Source organism: Triturus cristatus, chromosome 11 (genome assembly GCF_964204655.1).
Source record: "Triturus cristatus chromosome 11, aTriCri1.1, whole genome shotgun sequence".
NCBI classification, from domain to species: domain Eukaryota; kingdom Metazoa; phylum Chordata; class Amphibia; order Caudata; family Salamandridae; genus Triturus; species Triturus cristatus.
The window spans coordinates 183,810,156-183,837,850 of record NC_140594.1 but is presented as its reverse complement, the minus strand read 5'-3'; the positions used below and the strand labels follow the sequence as shown (position 1 = coordinate 183,837,850).

Sequence of the window (27,695 nt, the reverse complement as noted above, 5' to 3'; positions counted from 1 at the left end):
GAAGAGGACCACGCCCAGGGCTACGTGCTTTTTATTCACACCCCTACGCTGACCTGGCGTACGCCAGGCCATCCCACTCCGCTCACGCTTACGGGGGGGGGGGGGGGGGGCGATGCAACAGGCAACATTTCCGCGAACTCCCCCACTGGCTGGGGTGACATGGTTACGTCCACTGTCCACTACACACACCAGAGGTGTATGTCGCCATGGATATGGGTGTGTTCGGTATACTGCGGTCTGTCCAGCACATCTCTGCCACTCTTGGCATTTGGTACTTTCCCAATCATGGTTCTCCTGCATCCTTCACACATGCCTGGTTGCCACCTCTCCCCACATTCGGCTAGTGTGTGGCTGAGGTGCTATGCCGTTGATGGCTCATGCTCACGGCTTGCCCAGGTTACCATTGTGAGTTGTTTGTCGTGTCTGGTGGGTGGGCATGTTGTTTTGCATGTTGGTTGTAATTTTGTGACGTGTGCATTGCCAGAGTTGTGAGTTGCATGGTTGTGGATTTGCGGTGAGTGGGGTGTTCATTTGGAACTTGCCAAGGGGCTGTGCATTTCCCTTGGTGCCATCCTGGGAACGCTGATTTCTGATGGACTGTCGGAGGATGAAGGAATCATGCACACTGGCTGGGTATTTGGAGGCGACATTGGTGGAGGTTCCACGGTGTTCGGATGTTGCCTGCACATTGATGTGAGACGTGTGCTTTCTGTTGCTGTGATTGTGTGCTGTGTCACCAGGGGGCACAGGTAGGACATGTGTGCTGTGGATTGCCCCCAACACGTGCGTGCATCCAGATATGTTGTTTGGTCCTTGTTTGGTCTCCAGCAGATCCTGCGCATTGTGTTGGACGTATAGGGACTGGGGTACCAGGCTGATGGTGATGTCAAGGACAGGTGTGAGGGACTTGGATGTGGCTGGCTGTGTGGCTCCTCCAACTCTGGTGGGTGTTGGTTGGGGGTTACCAGGGGTCAACAGGTGCAGCACAGCCAGCAGCTTTGTGTGGGGTGGGATTTTGGTTGTCCGCTGTGTTGGTGCCGTCGGCCTGTTGGGCGATGTTGGTCAGGATGCGTACGATGGTTGTCCTTTTGAGTCTGTAGTGGGCAATGATAATGTCAGGTGATGGGTCTGTGAGGCTGGTGCGTTTCCTGGGGGTTTGCTGTCTTTGTCTGCGCTGCCTCTATGGGGATGCGATGGGGGGGGAGGGGTGTTACGGGTGGAGGTTGGGGTCCTGGGGAGGTGGCGGTGGGTGTTGTGGCCCTCTTGGGTGTCTGGGCCGCATGACCAGTGGCTACATGGCATATGTTGCCCTTCCAATGTGGCTGTGGGCTGGGCTCCCTTTTGTGGTGCAGGCTGTCGTCCGACTTTGCACCAGGTCTGAGCAGGTGTTAGTTTCAGGGTGCTAACACACCTTATCGCCTGTTTTGTGTTCTTATCGCCGATCTGGCTGGTCGTTGAGAATGTTGAGGTGTGGTGTTGTCACAGCTTTTGGCACGGGAACGCCTACTCTGCATCTCATTAGCGATAGTTGTGGGGGTCATCTGTGGCGATGTTTTTTGCAGCTGCTATCGCGGGTATACTGGTACTGTGGGCTGTTAACACCAGCTTGTGATTGGGGTGATAAGTTTATGGCAACTTTGGCTGCGATAAAGTGCCGTTAACTCAGCGATAGATCCTTGTGAATATCCCCCAGGGTTTTTTAGCAATAAGACGTGATACATAAGGCCTGTTTTTGCATCCTGTTTACCTTCCTTTTCAAGTGTGTCGCCAGTGTTATATCCCAGCATACCTGTCAAGCATGATTTGACACTCCATCATGACTTGACACTGTATTGTCAAAAAGAGGCCCACTGTGATTGGAGCCTGCCTGGCTGGGGCCACGAAGGAAGGGCCCTTGACAGTGTCAGCCAGCATTTGCCTGTGACTGGAGAGGCCTCCTTGAAGTTAATGCAGTTCCTGGGCCCAACCCCATTGGCTATCTTGTTAAGGGAACAACAACATTTCCGCACTCCAAGGCCTTTGTTCTAGGTAGCTAATGCAGTGAGTTTAGGAGAATGAGGTCCCAGTGTTTCTTTCCAGCAGACAGTCCAGCTCCTTTGTTTTCAACCACTCTACACCAGTAACATCTCCGGAAACTTGTAAGAGATGAAACAGTAATACTGCACAGTGTTCAGTACTACCATTTTACGTGCCTGTAGTACAGAGATATCTCTGTTTGCCTTTCACCGCTGGCAAAGAGATGCGAGAATAACCAACGGAAACAATGTTTCAGTCCGTTAGTTTCCAGACTAGTGGTATGGTATCTAAATATGGTGGAAATGGCTCTAGGTAATGCTGCAGTATCTAAATATGGAGGAAATGACTCCAGATAATGGTGTGGTATCGAAATATGATAGAAATGACTCAAGGTAACCATCAACAGTCATTTCAGCCGTATTGATCGCTACGCACCCTGGCTCTTAATCAAGCCAGAGTGTGTAGGTCTGTGAAGGTAGAATGAGCAGTTGCTGTCAAGTCATGAGTTGATGATGGCTTCCATTGCTACTGGGTCATCCTCAGGAGAAAGGATCAGATGCAGGAGAATATAAAGGATTAAATAGACCAGAAATTTAAAATATTCATTTTTTACTAAAGAAAAGAATTGTTCCATAGCTTTCCGTTATTACATGTCCAGAGATAATAGCACTGAAGACAAATGCCAAAGAGAAAATGGTAAGAAAGAGAGGGATTTGCTTCAAGAAATTTCAGATAGTGTAATCCTTGGTACAAATGTTAAAAAAGTAGTTTTAAAGTGTGTGAACAAACAAGAATGGAGTTTCTGTCATATAAGGGATTAGGAGTTGTTGGCATAATTACCTTTCTCTGTCAAAATTTGAAGAGCGCGTTCTATAAGTCACTAAATGTAGCAAGGAAACAAAACAGTCAGATACAAATGTAAAATCTTAGAATACAGAAAGTGAGGGAAATGGTATGCTGTATCATTTTAAGGTGTCATTTTTCTGTTGAGCTGTATTTCCATGTATGTTGCAGTTTGCATCCTGATGTTTTCATGCGGGGGAACTGGAAAAGCAAGTGCTAACCTTGGTGACGTCACATCACCGCAGTGAAAAACAGGCACTGTGATGTATTAATAGTTGAATCACCAGAAGAAGAGTTTGTTTATAATGAAAATGTCTTCAATATTTGGAGGAATTGGTAAATTCGGGGGGAAATTCACAGGTGCAATTTCCATATTTATATTTAAGGGGGATTCCATGTGGAATATGAAGGTGCACAAGAGATGTTTCTGGACTTAGCTTTTCCTTCAGAAATTATTTTTTCAATTACCACCCAACTAAACACAATGCCTTTAGTTGCCTGTGTGCTGGAGTAGATCTTAACCTGCTCTAACAAGCCCTATTCTGCTGTCTTTGAATATAGATGGCTTCCTATGCAAGCACTCTGCGATTTGGGTTTTGTTTCTGATTGAAAACCTTGGACCGAAAAGTGATATTTTCCTTTAGTGACTAGTCAATACTTGCTGCAAAAAGGAACCTCGCATGAGTTGAGTGGGTGTGATATATTGCTAGGTTAGGTTAAAGAGCTTCATCACACAGATACCTCTTTTGACAGTTTACCTGGTACCTTGGTGTCACTCCTCTTTGGGGGGCATGCACCCATAGGGAAAAGAATAATCTGGGTAATTACACCCCTCTTCATAAAACGCAGGGTGGACATGCTCCTGTGTTTGGATTGGTTTTACGGATTCCATTAAACCATAGGTGTCCAGCGCAGGGCTGGCTTTAGCGCAGGAGCCGCCTGGTGCAACAATCTTTGTTGACCCCCTAACCCACCATTAACATCCTTTTCCATGGATTCCCTCACTACCACCCTCCAACAGTGCCTCTCATCTCTTCATAGCCCCTCTCACACTTGTATTTAATTTATTTTATTGTGCTATTCATACCAATATATGGTGTCAGAGCGCTTCACATCACACTTATTAAAGAGAGACAATGAATCATACAAGTGTGTAAATCAGTGAATAGGAAATGTTACTTAAGAGAATAAGGACTACAAGGTGTAGGAGTCACATGTAATCCATACTGGTAGGCATTATGTTTTAACAGTGCTTGGTCTGGAGAAGCACAAACTCAACATCTCAAATGTAAAAAATTGGTTGAGATTAGTTTGAGTAATAAGAATGTATTTCTACTGAAACCAACCTTTTTAGCAACCTTTGGATAAACAAAGACTGGAGATAAAAACTGATTCTAAACCTTTGCCTTGCAGTTCGCATGCAGCTCTTTGAGGTCACTGTGCTACATTATAAGGATTGAACTGAAAGTTTAAAAAAAGAATATCAGTGACAAAAGCAGTAACCCACTGAGATAACTCCATTAAAATACAATTCTGTGATGTGCCTGTTACACCGCTTTATGGTGAGCCCACTAGACAACATTCAGCTCTCTCCAGCAGGCACATAAATCACCAAAGTTATCCTGACATTTTTATTATTGCCTGAACATTGCTGGGCACTTATGGAGCACATCAGTAGGTGCTTTTAAGTCCACGAGATATTTCAAAATCACCCCACCACCACCACATCCAGCCCTCCCCGAGCTCAGCACCCAGTGCAGTGGCATCGATCGGACCGTCCTAAAGTCAGCACTAGTTCAACAACATAGGTTCCAGAGGGCCAGTCTGAATTTCAGGAAATGTTGCCATGGAAATGAGCTTCCTTTGTATGTAAATGTATGTTATGGATGTTTTATGGAGATAAACTTTGCTTTGATAAAGGCCTGATGGACTTCTGTTGGACAACCCTCTTTTAGCCAAACCCATATACATAATTTGCAAGGTCCAGCCACTTATTCTCCCCTGTCCCAGTCACTACAGCTCGTTGGATTGCTGGAACGAGTAGGGGATTGAGATTGTGTAGATATTTCTTCCACAACATGCATGAAATGGGGCTACTTGTAGGGTTGGACTGATCTACAGAGCACTCTGGCAGTGTGTTTTTTTGGGCTGTTTGTGGGCCCGTTTTACAGTCGTCTACCGGGTCGGTTTTCACTGTTGATTTCCCCGACATTAAAACAAACAAGGCCTGCAGCAAGCTCAAAACTGCTCCGATTTGCAAACGGTTACCTTTCTAATTCTCAATAGGGGCCACTTTTATGTTGGCGCCCCGGCCGACGTTCTTTCCTAGTCCTACTCTAAGCACCTGTAGATTATGGCGTGAGCTGAAAGAAGCAGCGCGGTGCAGCAAGGCTGGCGCGTGACACAGAACACCTCACCTCAAGACCAGAAGAAAAGCACAGACGCCGGACAGGGTGGGTGGGAGCCCCTCTTGTGGGGCGCTCAATGGCCGACATTGGCGGTCCGGCTGGTGACTGAGGAGAACACAATGCGCTGCCCTGCGGGTCACGTGCGGCTCGCCGGCGCCCCAGTGAAGTGGAAACATTTGCCTGACAGCTCCGTTTGTGCCGTCGCTGGCAGTTACATAATTAGCGCGCGACCCTTTCAATCTTTGTTAACGGGCGATGGGTGGACTCGAGTGATGGCTGTGAGAGGTCGCAAGAATGAGGTCACTGTGCCTGGGCCTCATTACATGATCTTTAAAAGCGTCAACGCAGCGGCCCTCCTTCACAAACAAAAAAAATAGGCGCAAATTATTTTCGGTGCTGTTTTTTGTACTTTGGACCTAGAGCGAGATGAATGCAAGAAGCATCCTGAGGCAAAAAATGAATGAAAAACAGCCACAATAAAAGGAGCACAATGGTTTGTGCATGCTGCCTATTTTTAGAGACGAGGCTGCCACGCGGATGTGCTCGGAGAATGCAGACAGTTAGGTAGCCTTAGATGTCCGCTTAGAGCGGATGAAAAACAATAAAACAACTAAGACATGCTTTCATGTTTTTCCTCTGTTTTGGATTTAGCTTCAAATAAATATGAAACTATAAACGTTGTGTCCTGAAACTTCAAGCAAAATTGAATTGCTCTGCACAATTCCCAATGAAAACAGAGTACACACCAATATGATCTCCCAAACTCTTTCATAAAATGCTTGTTTCCAGGTATTGAAGTTTGAGTTTCAATAAAAAGAAGATTTTTTTTTTGACATACGCCTCTTTCTAGTATTCTTTTGTCTTCAGGGCATTTGTGGTCCTGCAGTTTAGCTGTGGCCACTTTAAAGACTTGCACTCTTTATACTGACTTGAAGACAGGATTTGCATAAAACGTAAACTGGAGCCTAGATCTGGATCAACAGCTGAATGCTAAGAAGCAATATGATTAGTTTGGGGGTTCTATAAATTGCTCAAGCCTCATGGTGTCTCGGTGAACCGAGACGTTAGAGACAGGTTACAGGCGAGGGAGCTATGGTTATGGCTTAGGTTTTTATTATAGGACCAAGTTCTCAGGTTATCAAAGCCTAAGAGATAATGAATAAGTCAGGCTTGGGAAAGGTTTGTCAGATTAAGGAGAGTGACTCTGTACATTTAACATGCATTATGTGCATTATTCTGGACCTCATACATGCCAACAGAGCCAGTTCAGGCGGGAGACATGATTTCTGAAACCAAATATGGCTTTATTTTACCTTTGTCCCACCTAAAACTGCATTCTGCTTCAATATATGTCAATTAGAAGAGTACATTCCCCGATTTATTTCTTTTTTAAAAAGCTTCTTCCTTCCAGTTGGAAAATGTTAGCATATATGGGACCAGCATGAAGTGATGAATGAGTTTCAATATTCTAAACAAAATAACTTATAGGCACTTGTGCTTATTTCATTTTGAGAGCAACAGAGTTTGGAATTTCTCGATGTAGTGTCTTATCTTACTCCTTGTGTTTCAATATAAGTCAAGTAGTGGCTATAAAATACAATAAGACTGTACAGTGCAGGTCGTCACCAATAACATCGAACTACTAAAAACATCCCTTCTGCCAAAGCATTCCCACATTTGTTTCTATGTCATCAAGGTACACGAGAGTCTTCCCATATTTTTTGGACTAAGTGCATCTAAGCAAAATGTTTTGAAGTCGGACCCCTTCCAAAATTTTGTAACAGATATTGGGGGAGAGGGAGGGGCATAGCTGATCGCAGGGGGTGGAGAGTATGAGGTATTTTCAAGTGTGCTTTCCTGTAGTTTATCATCCACACTCAATGCAAGACTTATGAAAAAGCGAATGCATCAAACAAAAACAGAATTTACCAAAAATACGACTCCCCATAATTGGGGTGCTGTGACCCACCTTTGCACTCCTGGATCCTAATGCAACTGCACCTGCTACACTGCTGATAGCCGCAGCCCTGAAAAGCGGGCTATCTCCTCGTCTTCTTTCAGCCCTTGCCCTTCACTTCACTTCAGTCTTGAAACAGGCTCGCTCGCTGCCCCTTTAAGAAAAAAATGAGCTCCCGCATGTTGGACCCCTTTTTTGGGGAAAAAGTGCCCACAGCCATGATTGTAACAGGGAGAAATGTGCTCACCTGCCCCCTTTTTAAAGTAAAACATTCAAAATTGTGACGCAGTGGCCCCTCGGATCCATGGGCCCCAATGCACCTGATTCACTAATGATAGCTACTGCCTTGCAAAACAGGCTGCCTCCTCTGCCTCTTCGCAATGACATGGGGTTCTGTCTCCGCCATCCCTCTCTCTCCCATCTCTCTGATGCCCAAACCAAAGTGTCTCCTCTGCTACAATTTTACCCTCCTATGGCCCATTGCTCCAAGGACCAAACCAACACTATCACAGCAGGTATGCACTGGCCCCCTAATGCAAGGTCGGAAAGTTAGTAAAACAGTCATAATCTGGCAGTACCAATGATACCTACATCTCTGCAAAGCAGGCTGCTTCCTCTGCACATTTTCTGGGGACATCACTACTCAATCTGATACACAAAACAGGCTCTCTGCCAGTCTTTGTTAAAAAACACTACCCCTCACCCCACGCCCTGCTGCTTGGGCCCTGTTCTGTGTGCAGCAAGGCTGGCCGGGGCCCTCATGCTAGCAAGGAAAATGGGACTCCACTCCTATTCATAGTAGGACCTGGAGGATGAGCTTCTGTGCTGTGAATCAGAAAGAGGGTTAAAGAGCTAAAGAAGAAACATGGCTTCTCACCCAGGTGTCTGCTACCTGAACAAAATGTAAATATTTGCAATTGGTTAATCACCAAATATAAAGGCTGCTAAGGAGCTTTAATGGATGGAGTCACTTGAAGCTTCATGGTGACAAATATTTATTCTTTTTGAGGTGTACTATAAAAGTGATCTCAGCGGAATTGTAGCTTGCATACATTTAGTGGATTCTTGCACAAATGTTTGCACAGGATACAGTCTGATTACTTATTATAAAAGTATGTATTTTTAAAGCACTTGTTTAATCTTAGACCCTACATTTTGCGGCAGCCTATTTTATACTGTGTAATACAATTTTAAAATAATGACATTCGAAGTGCTTTCTGTCAGAGGTCAGATCTTGTAGCACTATTAATGAATAAGTCGTATTCCTCACTGCTTCAAGCAGGATTTAGTTTAATGACTCTGGTGAAACACACAGACATCTGCAGTGATCATATTATTCAAGTGATATATCATAAGATAAAAGAGTACATTTCCCATTTATTATTTTAACTTGCATTTATATTTCATTTAAAGTGTGTGAGTGTTATTTTATATGCAGTTAACTGAAGGTGAAAACAACATAAAAGGCAGAATCTTTTGTTCGTTTTGGCCTTCTCTTTGACACCTTCTCCACATTCTGCCCCTGCCCCGTGGCAATTAGTATTCCAGTCTCCACATTTTTGTTTGCGCTTTAACTGCAGCGTGTAAATGAAAACAGCCTGGAAATGTGCCAGTCGCGCTTCATTTACAAGTAATTGCAGATGCATTCGCGCCCTCTGGGAATATATCTACGGCACCCCAAAGGGGTACACCCCACAGTTTAAGTACGCTGAGGTACACAGGTGTGATGTTAAGTTTAGTGAATCTGTCATTGCCTTTATATACTTACCTTGTCCAGATATTGGTCATTGATATTATTGCTACAATGTTTTTGTAGGACAACTTTAACTATTCAATATCCTGGTACTATACCAGCCCCCTTCTATGTTATACTTTATGCTTCTCCTTTTCACATTTAGTTTTTCTGTTTGTCACCAACTGCAGCTTGATACAAAGTAAGGACATTGTAGCTATGCATTTTTGAAAAAGAACCTCTGTCCAAAGCATACAATCTTTATTGCAAACCACATATATGCTTAATATGAAATAATTTGATAAATTACTAGGAATGTCCACTGTTTGTAAGCAGCCTTTAATTGTACGATCACAGTGAAATTTTTATCAAAACATAAATGCGAAGAGATACCCTTTAATGTCATTTTCATAACTAGATCAACTATTCCACAGTTCCTTAAATCTGTAGGTTTACCCTATAAATGAAAATTATTTCAAGAGTTAAAAAAAAAGGAACATTGTAAACGACACAGATCAATTTAAAAGACACATTTCAGATAGTTCTACTTCGTGTTAATGGTTGTTGTGTTTAGAGTATAATTGACTCTGTGCTAATTAGCCACTTGTGGTACAGTAACTCTCTTCCTTATAACACATTTGGCATGATGTAATGGTATATAGTAAAAATACCCAATAAAACAAAATTAAAATAATGAAACAAAAACAAAATATTCGAATGGGTTCATATAAAACGCAGTTTAAATCTGTCAATAAATTACAAAATTAATTTTCTGTTCATAGTAGTATGCAACTAGTGCCCTTCATAACCCATCTCATTGCTCATCAGTCCTACAAGTTGTGGGAGAAGGTCTCATAGATGTGTTGTGTATTTTTTTCATTTACTGTCCCTTCCACTGAACCTTTAGCCATCTTTCCTTTGATTTTCTAGCTTTCTTGTTGCCTGCCAGCCAATCTTTCCCTTCATTTCCTGTGCTTCCAACTGCCTGCCAAACCATCTCTTCCAAAGTCGTGCTGGTGAATTTACGGCCTGCTGTACACTCTTCCAGTCTCAACTCTACCTGCCCCATTTAAACAAGCATTTGCAATGCAATAGGTCTCGCATTTACGTGAGTTTGACCTATTGGCATTGTAAATGACAATGCCTTTTATTTATGTTTTGGTTTTTAAAACATAAATAAAAGGCTTTGTCATTTACAATGCCAATAACTTAAACTCGCATAAATGCGAGACCTATTGCATTGTAAATGCTTGTTAAAATATTGAAGTCACGACTCAAAACGCAAGCCACACCTGTAAGCTTTGCCAATCCTTGTTCAATCCGGTGCCAATGTACCATGGCAGGGCTTGTGGGTCATGGCCTATATTGCCCACTCTGGGAGCATGTGGGGGCAGTGTTCTGAATTCACCATAGTAGATTAAGAAGATTTAGCCACATTCTCGGGTATGTGGCATTGGTGTAGCCAAGGCTTATGTAAACACTTGCTATAAATAAGAGATACCTGTTTCGGTGCCTCCTTTAATAGTTTGAGGTGAACAAATCTGGATTTTGTAACCTGCATTTCCTGTGGAATCTTGGTTAACTGGTTGTCTAAAATAAGTCCGAGACCTCTTAATTGTTTGAGCTGGGACAGGACACTGGCCATGAAATCAGATCAGAGGGGATGTTTTCAGAGTTCCTCTCTCAACCCAAACACTATTAACCCAATTTTACAAACGTTTTATAGTCTATGGCACCTGTCATACAGCAGTAGGGATATCCGTCGTGTTTGTGATAGAGTAATCCATCCTACAACAACTAAATCAGGCCCTTAACCCCTTTACTGCCCTATATACGTATACATACATCATAAAAGGGTGTTCCCAATAAGCCACAGTGATGTACATATGCATATTATGGTCACGTGCCTCGTATGCTATAGGAATTCATCCTGAACCTGTTGCACACTATTGGTGCACACCTTGTAAAGACGTCTAGTGTAACAATCTGTGCAGAGCTGGGCCATGTCATATGCCACCTGGATAAAAACAAGTGAAGCCAGTTACGAATTCCGTAAGCCCTCTGGGGTGTAAGCCGGTCGTATTATTCATCTGGGCAACATATAACTAACAAGACTAGGCCCAACAGATTTGGCTTTCAGGAAGCCAAGGCATATTTTACTCTCAAATGCGCTGAAAGTGATAAAGGACTCAACATGCTATTATTTACTTGTTGTCTAAAACCACTTATTAATGCACTTCATAATGTCACAGTTTTGAAATATATTTTTAAACAGAAAATTCTAAGAGCCATCATCACTGTTTTTAAACATGCTTCTTTATTTATACAGTTCAGCTGTTTATTAAATTGACACATTGGTTGTACCTAAACGTATAAGTAACTTGTTTCTAAATAGTACGTCATACTAGAGTTTTTTCATTCCTATGCTGCTCAATTTATTGAACTCTGGAGGATGAAAGTCTCAGTTCGTGTTGTCAGGACTGAAATTCATGACTTTCCTGGCACATCAGATGTCAAAAGCAAGCACTTCAGAAGCACGATTGTAGCTAACCCTGGGTGAAATGTTGCTTACACTGGCGTAATCTCATGTGATTTTCAGCATTTTACATTTTGATTGTTAAATGAAAAGCCAGAGATTACGCTACTATGCCACATTGCGTAATTTAGCTTCATTACGGTAAAAATCCCTTCCCTTTGTCGCTCTGTTTTATTGATAGAGTTGCTGCAGCCTCTGGTTTCATTGTATATATGCACGTCAGGTATCTTCAGTTTTCGAGCTAAGTTGTCTCTAGGCTACTATAGGCAGTTTACCACACAAGAATCAACCCAACATTGTAAACAAGCTGTCGCCATTGTGAGGGAAGTGGGATAAGGGAGGGGGTGGCAAATGGTGAGCACTTTCGGCAGCTTTGATGTTCTCATCAAAGCGGCCGCGAAATGAGCTTTTGTAAACGGGGGATTTGAAAGTGCAAACTAGTGCTTTCAGGCTGCCAAATGGTGCGCGCGCCCGGCGCACATGCACTGTATTTGGAGGCCTGAAAAGCACTAGTTTGCACTTCCAGATCCCCCTTTTACAAAAGCTAAGGCGCTGGCTCACGCGAGACCTAAAAATGTGCCGCTTTTAAAAAAAAAAAAAGGGATAAATTCCTTTGAAAATAACTTAAAACAGTAATTACCCAGCCAAACTATGAGGAGTAAATGGACCGAGGGGGTTTCAGGAAAGCATCAGTATTAACGAGGAGTTAACAGAGCGTAATCCCAATAACTATTAAATAGAACAACCCATGAGAATGTGAAGGAGGGGGGCATTCTAAGGGAAATGTAAAAGAACAATATTTAAAATGTTATTATTTCAACCGCAGTGTGTGCTAGTGGGCTTATTTACGAGCCCCCTGCGCATTGGAGCGTCATTTTTTGTGACGCTCCGGCAGCGCAGATTATCATATCTATGAGGCCACGGAAAGCAACTATGCATGACTTTGGATGGCCTCATAGATGTGGAGTAAGGCAAGGCAGCGCAAAGCACTGCCTTTCCTTACTATAAGCGTTCCAAAGGCATTTGTAGTGGGTTTTCCCACACAACACCCAGGGATATTGATGCTGCCCCAGATTTACAAGTAACGTAAACCTGGGTAAGCGTCAATTCCTTACCTCTCCCCAGGTGTGGTGTAACGAGGAGAAATGTATTTATTTCTCCTCGTCATTTCCTCTTTCTGAATTCTGCAGCAGACATAGAAAGAGAAAAATGCCTCTTATGATTGTTTTTGTGCAGGAAGGTTCTCCTAAACGGCGCCAGTGCAGGGAGAAAGGACAGGAATGCAAAGCATTGCATAAATACGGTGCATTCCTGCCCTTTCACTTTGGCGCAGCACAGCAAGATGACTTGCTGCGCTGCCCTACGCCAAATCCCAGTAAAGGGCCTATGTATGTATTTTTCCATAAGTTTCAATAATTTAGTAGGTTATTCGTACTATTTTTATAACAAGCTTACCAACTTGTTGCATAAAATATAACTAGCAAAGTTATCCTATTTTCTTTCTTTTTTTTTTTTTTTTTTGAAAAACCTTTATTGACATTGCAAATAAAGACAAGTATGGGCCTACAACCCTCGGGGCCGGCCGCTAAACAGTGAAAGTAACAGCGAGCAGATTAATTCACATGCAGCACCTCGGGAAGTCGATTCTCCATGCCAGTATTCTCTTATCCACTGAACAGCCCAAGAGGGAAAACAGGATATAAAAGGTTTTCATTTTACAATAAAGGATAGAAGGATCAGGTGCCAATCAAGTTCTCAACAGCGAAAATTGGCAGGCAGAATAGTGAACGTCAAGCAGTAAATAGCAATCTATCAAATCAATGGCGCTGAAACAGGAAGTTCAGGATGTGGAGGGATATCACGAGCCGTTTGCGCCTGCGGTCTCCTGCCCTAGGACCCAGAAAACCCCACGGAAATGAGGCACAAATGAAAAACAATGATTAGCCACGAAGGAAACCTACCGCACTGACCCCAGAAAAGAAAGACAAAGAAGAATAAGAGAAGAAAAAGAAGGCCATAGAAACACGATAGAGGACTATAGAAGCCCCTCCCCCAACCCCCCACCCTGCACCTCTGCAGATGACTACGGCCCCCCCCCCCCCGCAGCGTGCCTGTCGCCCCAGAACCAGACCCGAAATATAGAAGAAACAGAGAAAAAGGGAAAAGAGAGGAAATCCCCCCTAACAGAAAAGGGGAGAGAATAATAATAAACTGGAGGAGGGCCGTCAACCAGGCCCCCGGCTTCTCCCTCCCGCACAATATCTTCCTCCCCAACGAACATTAAACAGCAAAAGTTCGGCCATGTCTGAGGGAAATGGGGAGCAGTATTCACCGACTACACTATTAGGTACATCGTGAAAGCACACAACCCCCAAGCCCGCCCGCCTATGAAATGACAACCTCCAAAGGATCAGCCTTATCCTTGGCCACTCTTTGCGAAACCACCAGTGCATACCCAGCGATCCATTATCATGTCCGAGGTTACAAGGAAGATGAGCGTCCAAAAATGACCAGGAAGGGACACACACATGTGGGGAGGACGTTTCGGAACACCAACACAGTCATCAACATGGGAGATCACCTTTCCCAGAACTGCCCCAAGGCCTGCGCCACACACGAGGTCCAGGAAGGAGGAATCAGCCAGAGCAGGCGACCGTTGCGTGAAGATTGCCTGGGGCGCCGGATGCCGCGCATGGGACAAAGCCACCACCCTCCGCTCAAGTCCAAAATCTCCAGAACAGACCGACCCCACAGCCAGCCGACCACACGCCGCCACAGTGTCCAAAGTTTCCATCCGTCCCTTATTCACAGAGGCGGTCACGGTACTTTCCTCCTGTGAAAGGTGAGACAGTGCCCCATGTACCTGGGGACAGGAAGACCGCAATTGTTCCGACGCCAACACAATACCATCAAGCTTCCTCCCCAATACCCGGGCGCCATGAACCAGGGTGGAATGAAGGGCTCCGAGAGCATCGAGGAGGTCACCGTACCCCAGCACGGCCCCCCGCGCTCGCTCCGCCACGCTCCTCTGCGCCACACACTCCCAATCTCGCTGCGACCCAGCGTACAGGATGATAGAGTCCATCCCATCAAGATGGCCGCAGGGCAGGGCCACCCCAGATGGGGACCGGGTCTCAGTCACAAGCACATCAAGTTCCATGTCGCTGCAAACAAGGGTCCGGAGGCAGGCGAGATGTGTATCCAGTGTGTGGTCACAGGTGACAGTCGTTCTCCCCCTGGGCCAGCGTCTGCGAAAACCGGGAGCAGCCCGCGCAGATCGGGACGAGCCACAGGCCGCGACCGATCAAATCATTGGCGAGGGTCCAGGCAATCGCCGATAACCCCCGGAATCGTCACCCCGGGTATGCACCCGTCACACTATTCTCGGTGATAGGAGTGACCACAGCGAGATTCAGGCCGATATTCGCGCCGCTTCGGTATTCCGACTCCACTCGGTCACCAATGGCCGCTGTTGTTGAACTGCCGCCCGGCCATGTTGTCCACTCGAGGTCCCGGCCCCAGGGCTGCCCAGGCCGCAAACTTCAAACGAGCATTTCTCGGGCGGTACCGCCGCTAGAAGCTTCAGGATCACACGATCGGTTGCCGCTCTCAATCACCAACACGGGCATGTAGCGCAGGCTGAGGATCTCATGCAGGATATCTGTGCGGGATGCGGAGATTCACGGAGCCGGGAGCCTACGCTGCCATCTCAGTCGCCATCTTGGCTCCTCTCAGTTATCCTATTTTCAAGTCTTTTTTGTGGAAATACAGTTCATCATTATGTCTATATGGTTTTAGTGCAGCAAGTATGTGAATCCACGTTGAAGTATTACTTCATGGTCAGTGCAGTTGGGGCCTCTGTTGATCTTCTCTGTAAGGGTGAAATCTTAACGAATGATATGAGCCTTGCTGTTGAAGTGTTCTAGTGGAGTACGATTGTTACAAAGCATATTTTGATTATGATGTCGCACTGAATGGACCTTGTCAGATCCTGCCAGTTTGTTCTCAGACTGAATTTGTATCAAAGTGAAATGTAGACATTTTACTTGTCAACATGTTTTAACATGTACATTATTTCATTTATATTTTAACATGTTCGTTGTGTTATTTTAGTATCCCTTATAGTTCAGTGTTATTGATCTACATACATTTATTGTTTTGTAATGTTGTCAGACCTGCTTGGATGCCCAAGTCCATACGCAAGACTCAGGGACGATAGCTAATTGACGATACCTCTATCAAGCCACATGCTTATTGGTCTGTACTTGTAACTGCATCCAGTTCTAAACCAGGTTTCCTTTAGAAAGGATATTACATTTTATATGAAAGTATGCCATGACATGTACTACTATAACCCTAGTGGTAGCCTAGTAAGACTTAATATGTTTATTAGTTGTAATTTTGTAAACTGTGAACGAAACTGATTGCTGCTGAATTGTAAAGCACTCTGACACCCAGGATTGGGTCAAGTTCGCGCTATAGAAAACACAAAAAATAAAATAAATAAATAAAATAAATCTCTTTACCGTATATTTTGGTCCTCTTCTCTTAAGGTTGATGTTTATTTACATTACTGTGATGACTACAATTTGATAGTGAAATATAAATCCACTTGTATTGTTTTATGAATCATTCACTGTTAATGAACGACAGCAGACTGACTGAATAGTTGGCACCTACTCAAAAGTCTTATTTGTGTGAGAGATTTACAGTCCACCCTTTTTAAAATGTGAAATTGCAGTGGGCATCAAAGGTGTGTTCAGCACAGTGTAGGGCACATCAGACATCACTGCATGCTCTGTATTTTAAAAAGTAATTCATTAATTTAATTTTGTACTATTAATTTTCCCATTTTACAGAAATAGGATTAGAAGTGTGGCATGGAGGTAGTCATGATATATGCCACAAACACAGATTCACTTGTCTTTATTGCATGTTTTATATGATTAATTGTAATTTTCTGAAAATAACTATTTCTGATAGAGACTAACTGCAGATTCCTCATCTTCTGAATTTCCCCAGGCACCAGACTGCATTCAGAAACATTTGCCAGCAATTCCCTCATGCGTTGGCAGGGGACATTGTCCGGCTCGGCGTCGGATCCGTCAAGCCCCAATCAATCAATCAATCAATCAATCAATCAATCAATCAATCAGGGAATTGTAAGCGTGCTACTCACCCATGAGGGTCTCAAGGCGCTGAGGGGGAGGGGGGGTTGGTATGCTGCTCCGTTCAGCCGAAGAGCCAAGTCTTCAGGGTTTTTCTGAAGGTGTTCAGGGAGGGGGCACGTCTGATGTCTGCCAGTAGCTCGTTCCAAGTCTTGGCTGTGATGTGGGCAAATGATCTACCGCTTGATCTGGCCCTGAGGATGTGCGGGGTTTCAGCCAGTGCGAGGTTGGAAGAACGCAGGTTCCTTTTGGGTATGTGGAAATTTATTCTGTGGTTAAGGGCTTTGGGTCCGTTGTTGTGCAGGCATTTGTAGGCATGAGTGAGAATCTTGAAGGTGACTCTCTTCCCCACGGGAAGCCAGTGGAGTCGCCGCAGGTGTTGGCTGATGTGTTCATGCCTGGGGATGCCGAGGACGAGTCTGGACGCGCTGTTCTGTATTGCCCCGGTTGTGATGCCGGTTGTGATGCTGGGGCCCCATATGTGCGTCACCTCTGTGCGCAGACATCAGTTTCTTTTTTTCTCCCCCTTTTGATGCAGATCCAGAGCATTTGAGTCCTGTCATTCTGACAGACTTGTTTTCCTCTAAAAGTTGTCGGTGGGCAGTATGTCAACAGGTTTTAAGCGGTATCGTATCTACCACCATCAAGTGTTGGTTATTGACACCCTGGACATTTGTCTCAGGCGGCTCAGATCCAAACAAGACTCTGCTTCGTGTGACTGCTGTGCCAAAATGAACCATGAGGCTGTCTGCGACTGAGAAGCGAAACTTATGTTGCAAACTTCGAAAGACGAAGAAGCGATCCCGGTAGAGGGCGCAGGTGCCCTCTTGACTGAGGCCACTTCCTTGACTGATCGTAATCTAGGTCATGGGGTTTTGGTAAGTTGAAAAGGGCCAAGAAACATAATTCCAGGCTTGAGTCTCCATTGTTCCGTCACTCACACCACTTAGAGCCCTGCAGCAGACCGGGCACCTCTAGGCGACAAAGTCAGTCCTCCTCGTTGGAACCGTTTCGAGAGCTGGGGCAGATTCCAGATTCGCTCCGAATTCCCAGGGCCATCAACGGTGCCACAAACAGCTCCGAGAGCTGAGCAGGCATTTGTAGGCATGAGTGAGAATCTTGAAGGTGACTCTCTTCTCCACGGGAAGCCAGTGGAGTCGCCGCGGGTGTGGCTGATGTGTTCGTGCCGGGGGATGCAGAGGACAAGTCTGGCCGCCCGGTTCTGTATTGCCCCGGTTGTGATGCCGGTTGTGATGATGGGGCGCCATATGTGCGTCACCTCTGTGCGCAGACATCAGTTTCTTTTTTTCTGCCCCTTTTGGTGCAGATCTAGAGCATTTGAGTCCTGTCATTCTGACAGACTTGTTTTCCTCTAAAACTTGTTGGTGGGCAGTATGTCAACAGGTTTTAAGCGGTATCGTATCTTCCACCATCAAGTGTTGGTTATTGCCACCCTGTACATTTGTCTCAGGCGGCTCAGATCCAAACAAGACTCTGCTTCGTGTGACTGCTGTGCCAAAATGAACCATGAGGCTGTCTGCGACTGAGAAGCGAAACTTATGTTGCAAACTTCTAAAGACAAAGAAGTGATCCCGGTAGAGGGCGCAGGTGCCCTCTTGCCTGAGACCACTTCCTTGACTGATCGTAATCTAGGGCATGGGGTTTTGGTAAGTTGAAAAAGCCCAAGAAACATAAGTCCAGGCTTGAGTCTCCATTGTCCCATCACTCACACCACTTAGAGCCCTGGAGCAGACCAGGCACCTCTAGGCGATAAAGTCAGTCCTCCTCGTTGGAACCGTTTTGAGAGCTGGGGCAGATTCCAGATTCGCTCCGAATTCCCAGTGCCATCAACGGTGCCACAAACAGCTCTGAATGCTGAAAGAGCCCTTTAATACAATTTTGGTGCTCCACCGAGTCCCCCTGGCTTTCCTTCAGATGGCAACCATCCAACGGGGCATCCAGTTGGGTCACTGTTGGCACATTCATCCTGATGCCAAGTGTGTCATGGACCTAGATGCAAGGCTGTCCTCTTCCTCGAGTTCAGCTCTGCCGCATTTAGCCCCGTTGCACCGGTTGAATTCATCCATAGTGCCATATCCGATACCACTGTCGGCGTTACGGCTGACGCCAATGGTTTGGACACTGACACCAGGATGCCGGAAAGTGAGACGATCGTCTCATTAGACTTATAGACCCATCCTCTCCCACCCAGACCTCGACGATATGGCCAATTAGAAGCTGACACATATGTCCTCCACTATAATTATTGGGACAATGAAGTTGACCAAGACCAATATGATAAAAGCAATATATTTGATGACATTCAGGATGCCAGTGGTCTGGATACGTTCCCGGATATTGGTCTCTCATACCCAACTCAGGCTATGGCAACGGAAGAATCTGCCTCCTTCATCACAGTGATCAGAAGGGCAGCAGAGGTTTTGGACCTCACTTTACCTACCACTGAGGTGAAAACCAATGTACTCATTGAACTCCTCAACCCTGGACAAAAGAACCAAAAACCTCTATTACCCTTTAATATGGCCCTGACTGATATCTTGGTGGGCACCTGGGTGAAACCAGGATCTTGCTCCCCCAGTGAATAGGCAAGTGGCGAGGTGGCACAGACCCACTCATGTAGATCCAGATTTTCTCCTCTATGATTCTTCTTATCCAGAAGGCTTAGCAGCACAGGCATCCACCATTCACCTGAAGCCCAATTCATCCCCTATGAGTCCCCCGACAGAGAGTCTAAATGGATGGAGACATTCAGCAGACTTACATTCTCCTCCTCCTCTATCAGCTTCGCCTTAAGGTCCATAAATACCTTTTACCTCCTGGGTGGGTCCTCACACGTGTTGTGGGAAAATGGGGTGGAGGGACATCTTGCCAGCGTTCCAGACAAAATTCGACCTACATTACAACTTTGATTTTGGATGGTCAGGGTGCAGCACAGTACAATATTCACTCAGGCTAAAAAGCTGCGCCTAGAAGGCTTACATGCTCATTCCACCAGAGCAAAGGCTGCTACTACTTTGACAGTTCTAGACATCTGCCAGGCTGCCATGTGGGCATCCCTCCAGGCAATCACGAAACACTGTTTTCTGGACTGCCAAGACTGGCATTTCGTCCAACCTGTCCTGTAAGATTTCCTGGTCTGAACCCTTCCACAGACCCAAAACCTGGGGAGGTACTGCTTTGGTATGTGTTCACAAGGTGAGGAATCTGCATTTAGAAGTTTCTATTAGAAGAACAAGTTACTTACCTTCGGTAACGCTGTTCTGGTAGAAACTCTATCGAACTACAGATTCCTTATTGACCCACCCTCCTCCCTGTTCTGTAGAATGGTCTCATTTAATGCATTAATAAGATATAAAATCTGAAAGTCTGCACAATGCCATACTCTGGTTTTAATGGCTTCTCGTCGGTTGGTTCGGACAGAGATCAGAAAGAAAGTGACTTCAGCGCGCAGAGGTGGTACATACATGGGGCTCTGACGTCACATCTGGGGCGGGACCAGTCCGACGTAGAACCGCCCAATGCCACCTGCCAACATGCAAAGGAATTGTTAGCAAAAGTTTCCAGAACCATTCTGATACCTGGAGAAATACACAAGGTGATAAATATGTGGTTAAATATAATCTTTACCAGAATAGGCATTACGGAATGTAGGTAACTTGGTCTTTTGTTCTATGGCCATCATAACCCATGCTCAGAACTTCATAAGGGCTTTTTTTTGTCACAGTAGCTTTCTGAGGGCAATGAAAAGGTGGTGATAACCAGATGCCAGGAGGTGACAACCAGATGCCAGATGGGGACAACCAGATGCCAGGAGGTGGTCACCAGATACCTGCATGCGCACACATGCACATGAACACACAAACAAAAATAGTATGTCCGTAAGAGAACAGATGCACATACACAGACACACATAGACCTATGACACATATATACATGCACACATAGGCACATGGACACAGTGTCACTCCTCTTTCCCCATCCCCAGTGGGAAAGGATACAACTTCAAGTCCAGACTCCACATCTGCATACTCACTGGTCCTCAAGCAAAGTGTATTTGAGTTTTCACTTATCAATAATTACTTTTGAGAATTTCAATTCCAGTGGGATCCCCTATGACTTGACCAGTCACCATGCAATTTTCCACTTAAATTGACATACATTGTTTTTGGAAAGTTTTGTTTATGTTCATCCTTTATGACCAAAGCTGTAAACAATCCCAGAAATGCTGATTCTACAGGTACACTCAATACCAGTATGTACCCTGACTAGCTTGTACTGTGAATATGCTTCTCCCTGTGCACATTACATACTAGTATCAATACAGTCTTTAGGTTAGTGGTCCAGTCTAGAGTAGAGCTAGAGTTATAGGGTATAGAGGCATTAATACCATCTCCCCCTAAATTTGCTTTTGGAAAATAAGTGCATATTTTCTGCTGATTACTGTGATTAGATATGCTATTTTTATGTGGTGATATTATTCTTTCTCTCTGTGATTAGGGTATATTCCCTATCATCCCTTGCAATTATGTTATGCAAAATAGATCTGTAAATCCCTGTTGGTGCTTCATGTGATAGTGGCCACAGCAACACATTTCCATTGATCTGAGAGCTCTTCAGATACATTTTGTGTTCGAAATTGTAGTTCCCAATGTGGTCCATAAACTTAACATGCATTGACTGTTTTTTGAAGATGCTAAGTGCTTATACCAACATTTTGGGCATTTCCTGCAGTGATCCTAAAGGATTCTGAGAGATACCAAGAGACAAAGTGGCAGCGTTGGGCCAGAGTCTGGTCCATCATCTGCGTCCATGGGTGTTGTCTTCATGGCAGAGGGTGGCCTATTTTTGAGCCTCTCCCTCACTCAAACAGGATTTATGAAGAGGCTCAGTGAGGGAGATGTGGTTAAGACTGTAAGAATCGGGGCTGTTTAAATGAACCTGGCAGGCCAATCCGGTGTTATGTTAATGAGGTGGAGTTAACTGGCTGTATAATAACAGAGTTATAGGTCCACAGTGAGAAACCGCATAGGCCTGAAGTAGATCTGGTGTGGTGGCAGGGACAAGTTGCCACTGAGTGCTGGCAGTCCTTTAAGCTAGAGAAGTGTCTAGATTAAAACATTGTCCCCACCCCCTTCCGTTGCTCTCTTTTGAGTGTGTATGGGGTATGAGTGTCTACTGTCACGAGGGCACTCCTCCTAAAGAAGTAAACATTGGCAGTAGTGTATACCTTGCACTTTGATTAACAACATGGGACAGCAAGGACCCATGAGACATAAGGCTCCCATACAGAAATTAAAGCAGTGCGCATTCTTGAAGAAAGCATGAGGTTAGGAGGACACTGCTCACCAAAGTGAAAGGACAGGCCTGGCCTTTTATGATGTTCTTAAGAGGGGAGGGAGCACACTGCTGTCATCCCAGCACAGGTCACCCCATTGCATTCTGGTAAATGCAGTACGCTTACTTCAAGGAGGAAGTTGCTTACATTAGTTGGGCATGACTCCAAGAGCCGAGAACCCTTCCTAGACTAACCCCAGGCATTGCTTTGAAAAATAGCACTATTTTTGACTCTGTCCATCTTCTCAAGGCCTCTTCCTGGGACAGCTGAGAGGACCATTTATACCATCCCAACCGCTTCCTCCAGGTCCTTGCACAAGAGTCCCCTTTATTATCTCTTCAGAACAACTAAAACCAGACAGAACATCCCATTAGTTATGTCACAGTTGTGGCTGTGTGAAGGAAGATCACGCAATCTCATACACATTACTGGCACCCTCTCAGTCGTATATCATTGAAAAAATAATAATATACACAAAAGGGAATGGCAGCTAAGGGCCACTGTACCCACTAAATAAGCCTACTTGTTACCCGCCTAATTAGGTTGGCTACCAAACAACCCAACATTAGATATTGTGTATCATATCAGAGAGGCAACAGACAGAGTTTTAAATCCAGGCAATCAAATTCAAAAGTTGTTCCAATCAATTTCTTTTGTACAAGTTCTTTATCGATTATTTCTTCATACACAAACAGCCAAAAGAGCAGCCAATGTATTTTACCTACAATCAAACTTTAACAGGGCACGAATCTCATTCTAGAGAACTCCCATGACAAATTCTCCAGAACTAGAATGTATAGATAGGCAAAATGATAGATTTGTGAATTAAGTTGTGCTGGTTCTTGCCGAACACGGCTTTGGATTTTTACTTCTGAGAACATTGGCGAATGAACTCATTACCCGGACTACTAATTCAAGGTGTTGCGACCATCGTGTACCTTACCAAATTCAGTCTTTGTGCATTACGCTGCCTCGCTCACTAATTAGCTTTTGCCTACCTATGCATTCTAGTTCTGGAAAAATTGTCTTGGATTTCTCTCTACAAAAAATAAAAATAGGGCAATAGACTTGTTGTAACCCACTTTAACACCTCAGTTGGACTTTAGAACTTTGTTTGACAAAATACTAACGAGTTACCAGTGCAACCCAGTTTCACAATACTCCTGAGGAAAATCTAAGTAAGTTATGCACTTGCATACAACATGCTGGAGCGTTGCTGGCACCAACTAACCCTCACAAATGGGTAGACAGAGGAAAAGCCGGAAACTCCATGAACCACAGTTAAGCCAATAATTAAGAAGTCAAAGAGATTAAGCTCACATAATAAAAACTACACACCTACATTTCCCACCAGTCATGCAAGATTGTCTCTCTCAGCCTGATAGAGCGTGCAGCTGGCACTTTCGCAAGCGTAAAGGAAGACTTTACTAGACCACAGCCATCTGACCAAATAGTGCTTATTTTACTTACTTTCTCTAGAAATTTCGAAAAGTAAAGGAACAGATCATCCAATTGCAACTGGACTAGATGAAGCACTGTAGCATCTATCTCTTTGTTCCACATATAAAGCCAACAATATAATTTTGCCTTTGTTTTGTTGGTCTTGCCAGTGGCCCTTTTTCAATTCTTTTTAAAATTTAAGATACTTCCCTTAGAGCACTGATGGAGTATCTCACATAGAGGACTTACTTAACATGATGGGAAGAATACAGCAGCTTCAGGTGTTTTTTAGATTACTATAACAAAACTATAAGGATAGAAGATATCAACTGAAGACTAGCAAAAGTAGCCCCTAAGATCTATTGGGAAGATGTTCGAATGTTGTGCCTTTACTAATTCTCCTGGAACAGGAACACAAGCACAGCACATAGATAGTTAGATCCTGTGCATAATTAATTCTATTGCATACCCCTGTTGAGGAGGGCAGTCTGCTAAATAGGTAGCATTAGATATATTGGTTTCCTTGTCATGCTATTTAGCTAGAACAATTTCTAATATCTATTGCAGAAAAAATCTTCATGCCAGTTCATGAAGTGGCACTTTATAAATTATAACATTATAGGCAACAATTTTAATAAGTTTGAAATTAAAGACATTATCATACTTTGCTTTTAGTCCACTTGATTCTCAATTTAAATCCTGCCAGGCATGTCTAAGATTGCTTGTGAAGGTCCTTCCCCTATTATATATATTTATTCTAAACTCAGTCGTCGGCGTTCAACAAATTGAATCCTTACCATTTTCCCTGCACAATCCATTGCTGGTCTGGTCCTGGTTGAACATCAGATATTGCATTTTATTCTGACCATAAAGCCAAGCAGCTATTTCTAGAACAATGTGTACTTGTTTCCCCCTTTTGGGATTACTGAATCCGTGGCAGTGACAGCTGTGCCTGCAAAAACTGTATCCACTAAGACTTATGACCACCCCAATCACAGCCAGGGCTCATAGTTAAAAGGATAGTGTGCCACTAGCAACTGCTACATCTAATCTAGCAGAGAACTGATGAAGCTCAAGGAGCCACCAGCAGTCATCCTCCAAGAGGCATGCAGAAGCGCGATGCTTCTTGGACAGCGAAAACCTGATGAACGGCTCTATCTTCTTATGATATATTCACTGCCCTGACATGCATTGCTCTGATTCTGCAGGGCCTAGGCATCTAGGAGTTGCCCCACTTGCTTTACCTGCAAATAGGAGAAGCTGATAGGGCAGCTGACATCTCTCCTGGTGCTCAGCAGCATCACTGTGATGACTGGGAGCAGCAGAGTCTACTCCACCCTAACATAAGTGAAGCAAACAAAGCAGTCATGGCAGCTTTCACCTGCCCGGTCACTGGAAGGGTCTAGGGTGAGGGGCGAATGCACATTTTTTACCCCATGAACTTTGAGCAAGGTCAGTGAGCAATTGACATGTCATGGTCATAGATGGTGTGGAGGATGGGGAGCTATGCCCACACAAGAACTTGTAGGTCCCCCCTTTCTACAGTTTAAAACCCCTCTGCCCTATTGATTATTTTATTTTTCATTTGCAGATCAGTTTCTAGACTCACAAGCCTCTGTAATTTTCTTCAACATAGGTTAACGTGGTAGAGGGGCATTAGCATCTCTCCTTATTATGATGTGAGTGGATTGTGAACTGGCATTGAGCTGATTCAAAAGAGCTCCTCTCCGTTAATCAGATGCTCTCAACCACCAAGATGACAGAGGATCGAAAATCAGTTTTTGGGTGATTCGTGAACCCCTGTAGTGGCCATTCGGATTTTTTTCATTCAACTTTTGATTTTCAAAGTGAATCGACACCCAAACTGTCCTGTTTAAAAACTAGTTATCAGATTTACTTTGACTGAACCCCAGCACCCCACGGATCAGCATCCGCCGTTTCCCTCCTTCCCTCCCTCAGTGCCTTGAGACCCTCACGGGTGAGTAGCTGCACTCTATAAACCCTTGATTGATTGATTGAAACCACAAAACTGGTTTTGCTGTGTGCTTGAAAATTTATATAGGGCGTTCAGTGAGATGGGGCCACCTTGTATTACCTTTACCCTTTGACCAATTTTCTCAAAAGTAGATGCAACATGTTAGGCGAACTGTAAATAATGTGTGAAGATTTATGAAACGGAGCTAAAGTTAATAGACATAACAATTGCTTTTCCTCTATAAGTGAAACGGAACCATAGCCTCTATTGCATATTCCTAGTTTGTTTACATTAAAAATGTTAATATAATAAATGCTTCTTTATTGTTTCAGATATTTTATATGTCATCATTTTTCTACACTGCACATTATACTTGGCAATTGCATAACGACCTGATAGACAAGATAAACAATGTGGTAAGTATATAGATTTACTTCCAATGCTGTATGTTAAAGGAAAGTGTGTTGAGCCCAGCATCTGAACGTACCTCACCTCAATAACCTATGTTGCTAACACCATCACTTAAAAAATTTGCAAGGACTCATGTCTGTATTGGAGGGAGTGAAGGGGTGGAGAGCAAACACTCTTGCACAGATATGTAGATTTACCTAATAGATTCAACACTTACAATTTCCCTACCACATGTAACCATTTGTTCTTGAACCCATTGGCTCAGCCATGAATTAAACACAAAGGGGTTAATTCACAAAGTCACGTACTCTTGTAAGTTAAACTTACAATAACACTTTTTAAATTCACTAAATATGAAAGTGCACCTTTGAAGGAGTTTGCTAATGGACAATAGAAGCCCAGTATAATATAACATTATGAATCAACTTCCATCTCGATGACCACAATGACATCAACATCAACCTCCTCAAGAGCACGAACAACATCGGACTCACCGATTTCATCCATGACCCCACGCACACCGCAGGCCACACACTAGACCCCATTTTAGAATCCTGCAATTGTATCAGGTACAGTTACAGCATGGAACTCACCTGGACGGACCACTCCATTGTCCACTTCAACATCACTAGCTGATGGACCTCCGCCCCAGTCTGCCCATTGCCCCCCACCACAGCTGGAGCAAAGTCTTAAAGCTCAAAAACCAAGTGAGAGGGACCTCTTATGCGCCAAAGGAATAGGGTACCGTTTTGCAATTCAATAACTGCCAATGTATCCTCTGGTGGACTATATATTACACACCACTCTTCATATTCAACCAAATTAAATATGCCACTTCATACAGACATAGCACCAAAGGTGAAATATCAGCCTTTACTCAATTCAGTGTGCCACCACGCAGATGTGAAATTAGAATTATTTGAGTAGATTTATTGTAATCATTAAAAAGCTTTTTATCAATTCAATACAAAACAACATTTTACAAGAGAATCCAGTCTCCTATGTTGCATACATATACACAATAAAAATATCCTACACAATTTATATAAACATCAAATACAGCATACTGAATAAAAAGAAAGAATGAAGATAAATAAAAGAGTTTTTTTTATAAGACAGTACACTGTGTCATCAATAGAGCCAATCTGTGACAGGATGATATTTCAGGCTGGAACTCTATATGTTGAAAAATGTTTTATATCGGTTATTCCAGCCAACCACCCAGATTAGGGATTATAGCGTTGCCGCGTTTCAATGGTATCGTCCTTATTAAACCATCTTTATCAAGACTGTTATTGTAACTCTCATATGGTATATATAAATTCAACCAATGTAGTACACCTTTTGTACTACACTTTCTCACTACTCAAAGAAACCCAGGGACGTCTCCTTTTCCGGTACACTAAATCCCTCTACCAGGGTTTTCTCAGAATGGTTAAGTAATTCCGTAAGGTTGTTCAATCTTCATAACCTCTCTCCAATTGAGTATTGAAAATGCGATATAAGTCATGAAATGATATTAATTTCCTGATTGTTTTGAACAAATGAACTTTCCAAACAAGGTTCCAAATCTTGCCCATCATCAATTGGGCCTCAATTTTCAATAATCGGCGCTGCTGAGTGTCTGGTTTTCTATAGTCAAGAAAAGAGATCATGGATCAACACCCTCAACAATACCCACCCCATCTTCAACAACCTAGACCAGAACATCAGAAACGTCAATAATAGGATCACCACTGTGCCACCAGCATCGCTCTCATCAGCAACAACATCCTCAGAAGGTCCACCAAGCAGGCCAGCTGGTACACTGAAGACCTCAAAACCGCTAAACAACACTGTAAACTGGAAAAGAA

General features: G+C 43.9%; 1 protein-coding gene and 1 long non-coding RNA gene across 2 annotated transcripts in view; one reads left to right on the top strand and one right to left on the bottom strand.

Moving 5' to 3' along the window:
* Window positions 1–27,695, top strand: part of TMEM116 (transmembrane protein 116) — a 214,677-nt gene that overhangs the window by 160,075 nt on the left and 26,907 nt on the right. Inside the window, exon 5 of the mRNA XM_085634079.1 lies at window positions 25,764–25,847. Within this exon, the coding sequence (XP_085490205.1) occupies window positions 25,764–25,847 (84 nt within the window). The remainder of the gene's footprint in view (window positions 1–25,763; window positions 25,848–27,695) is intronic.
* Window positions 16,025–27,695, bottom strand: part of LOC146783876 (uncharacterized) — a 120,297-nt gene continuing 108,626 nt past the window's right edge. Inside the window, exon 4 of the long non-coding RNA XR_014970578.1 lies at window positions 16,025–20,206. This is a non-coding gene — a long non-coding RNA (uncharacterized LOC146783876). The remainder of the gene's footprint in view (window positions 20,207–27,695) is intronic.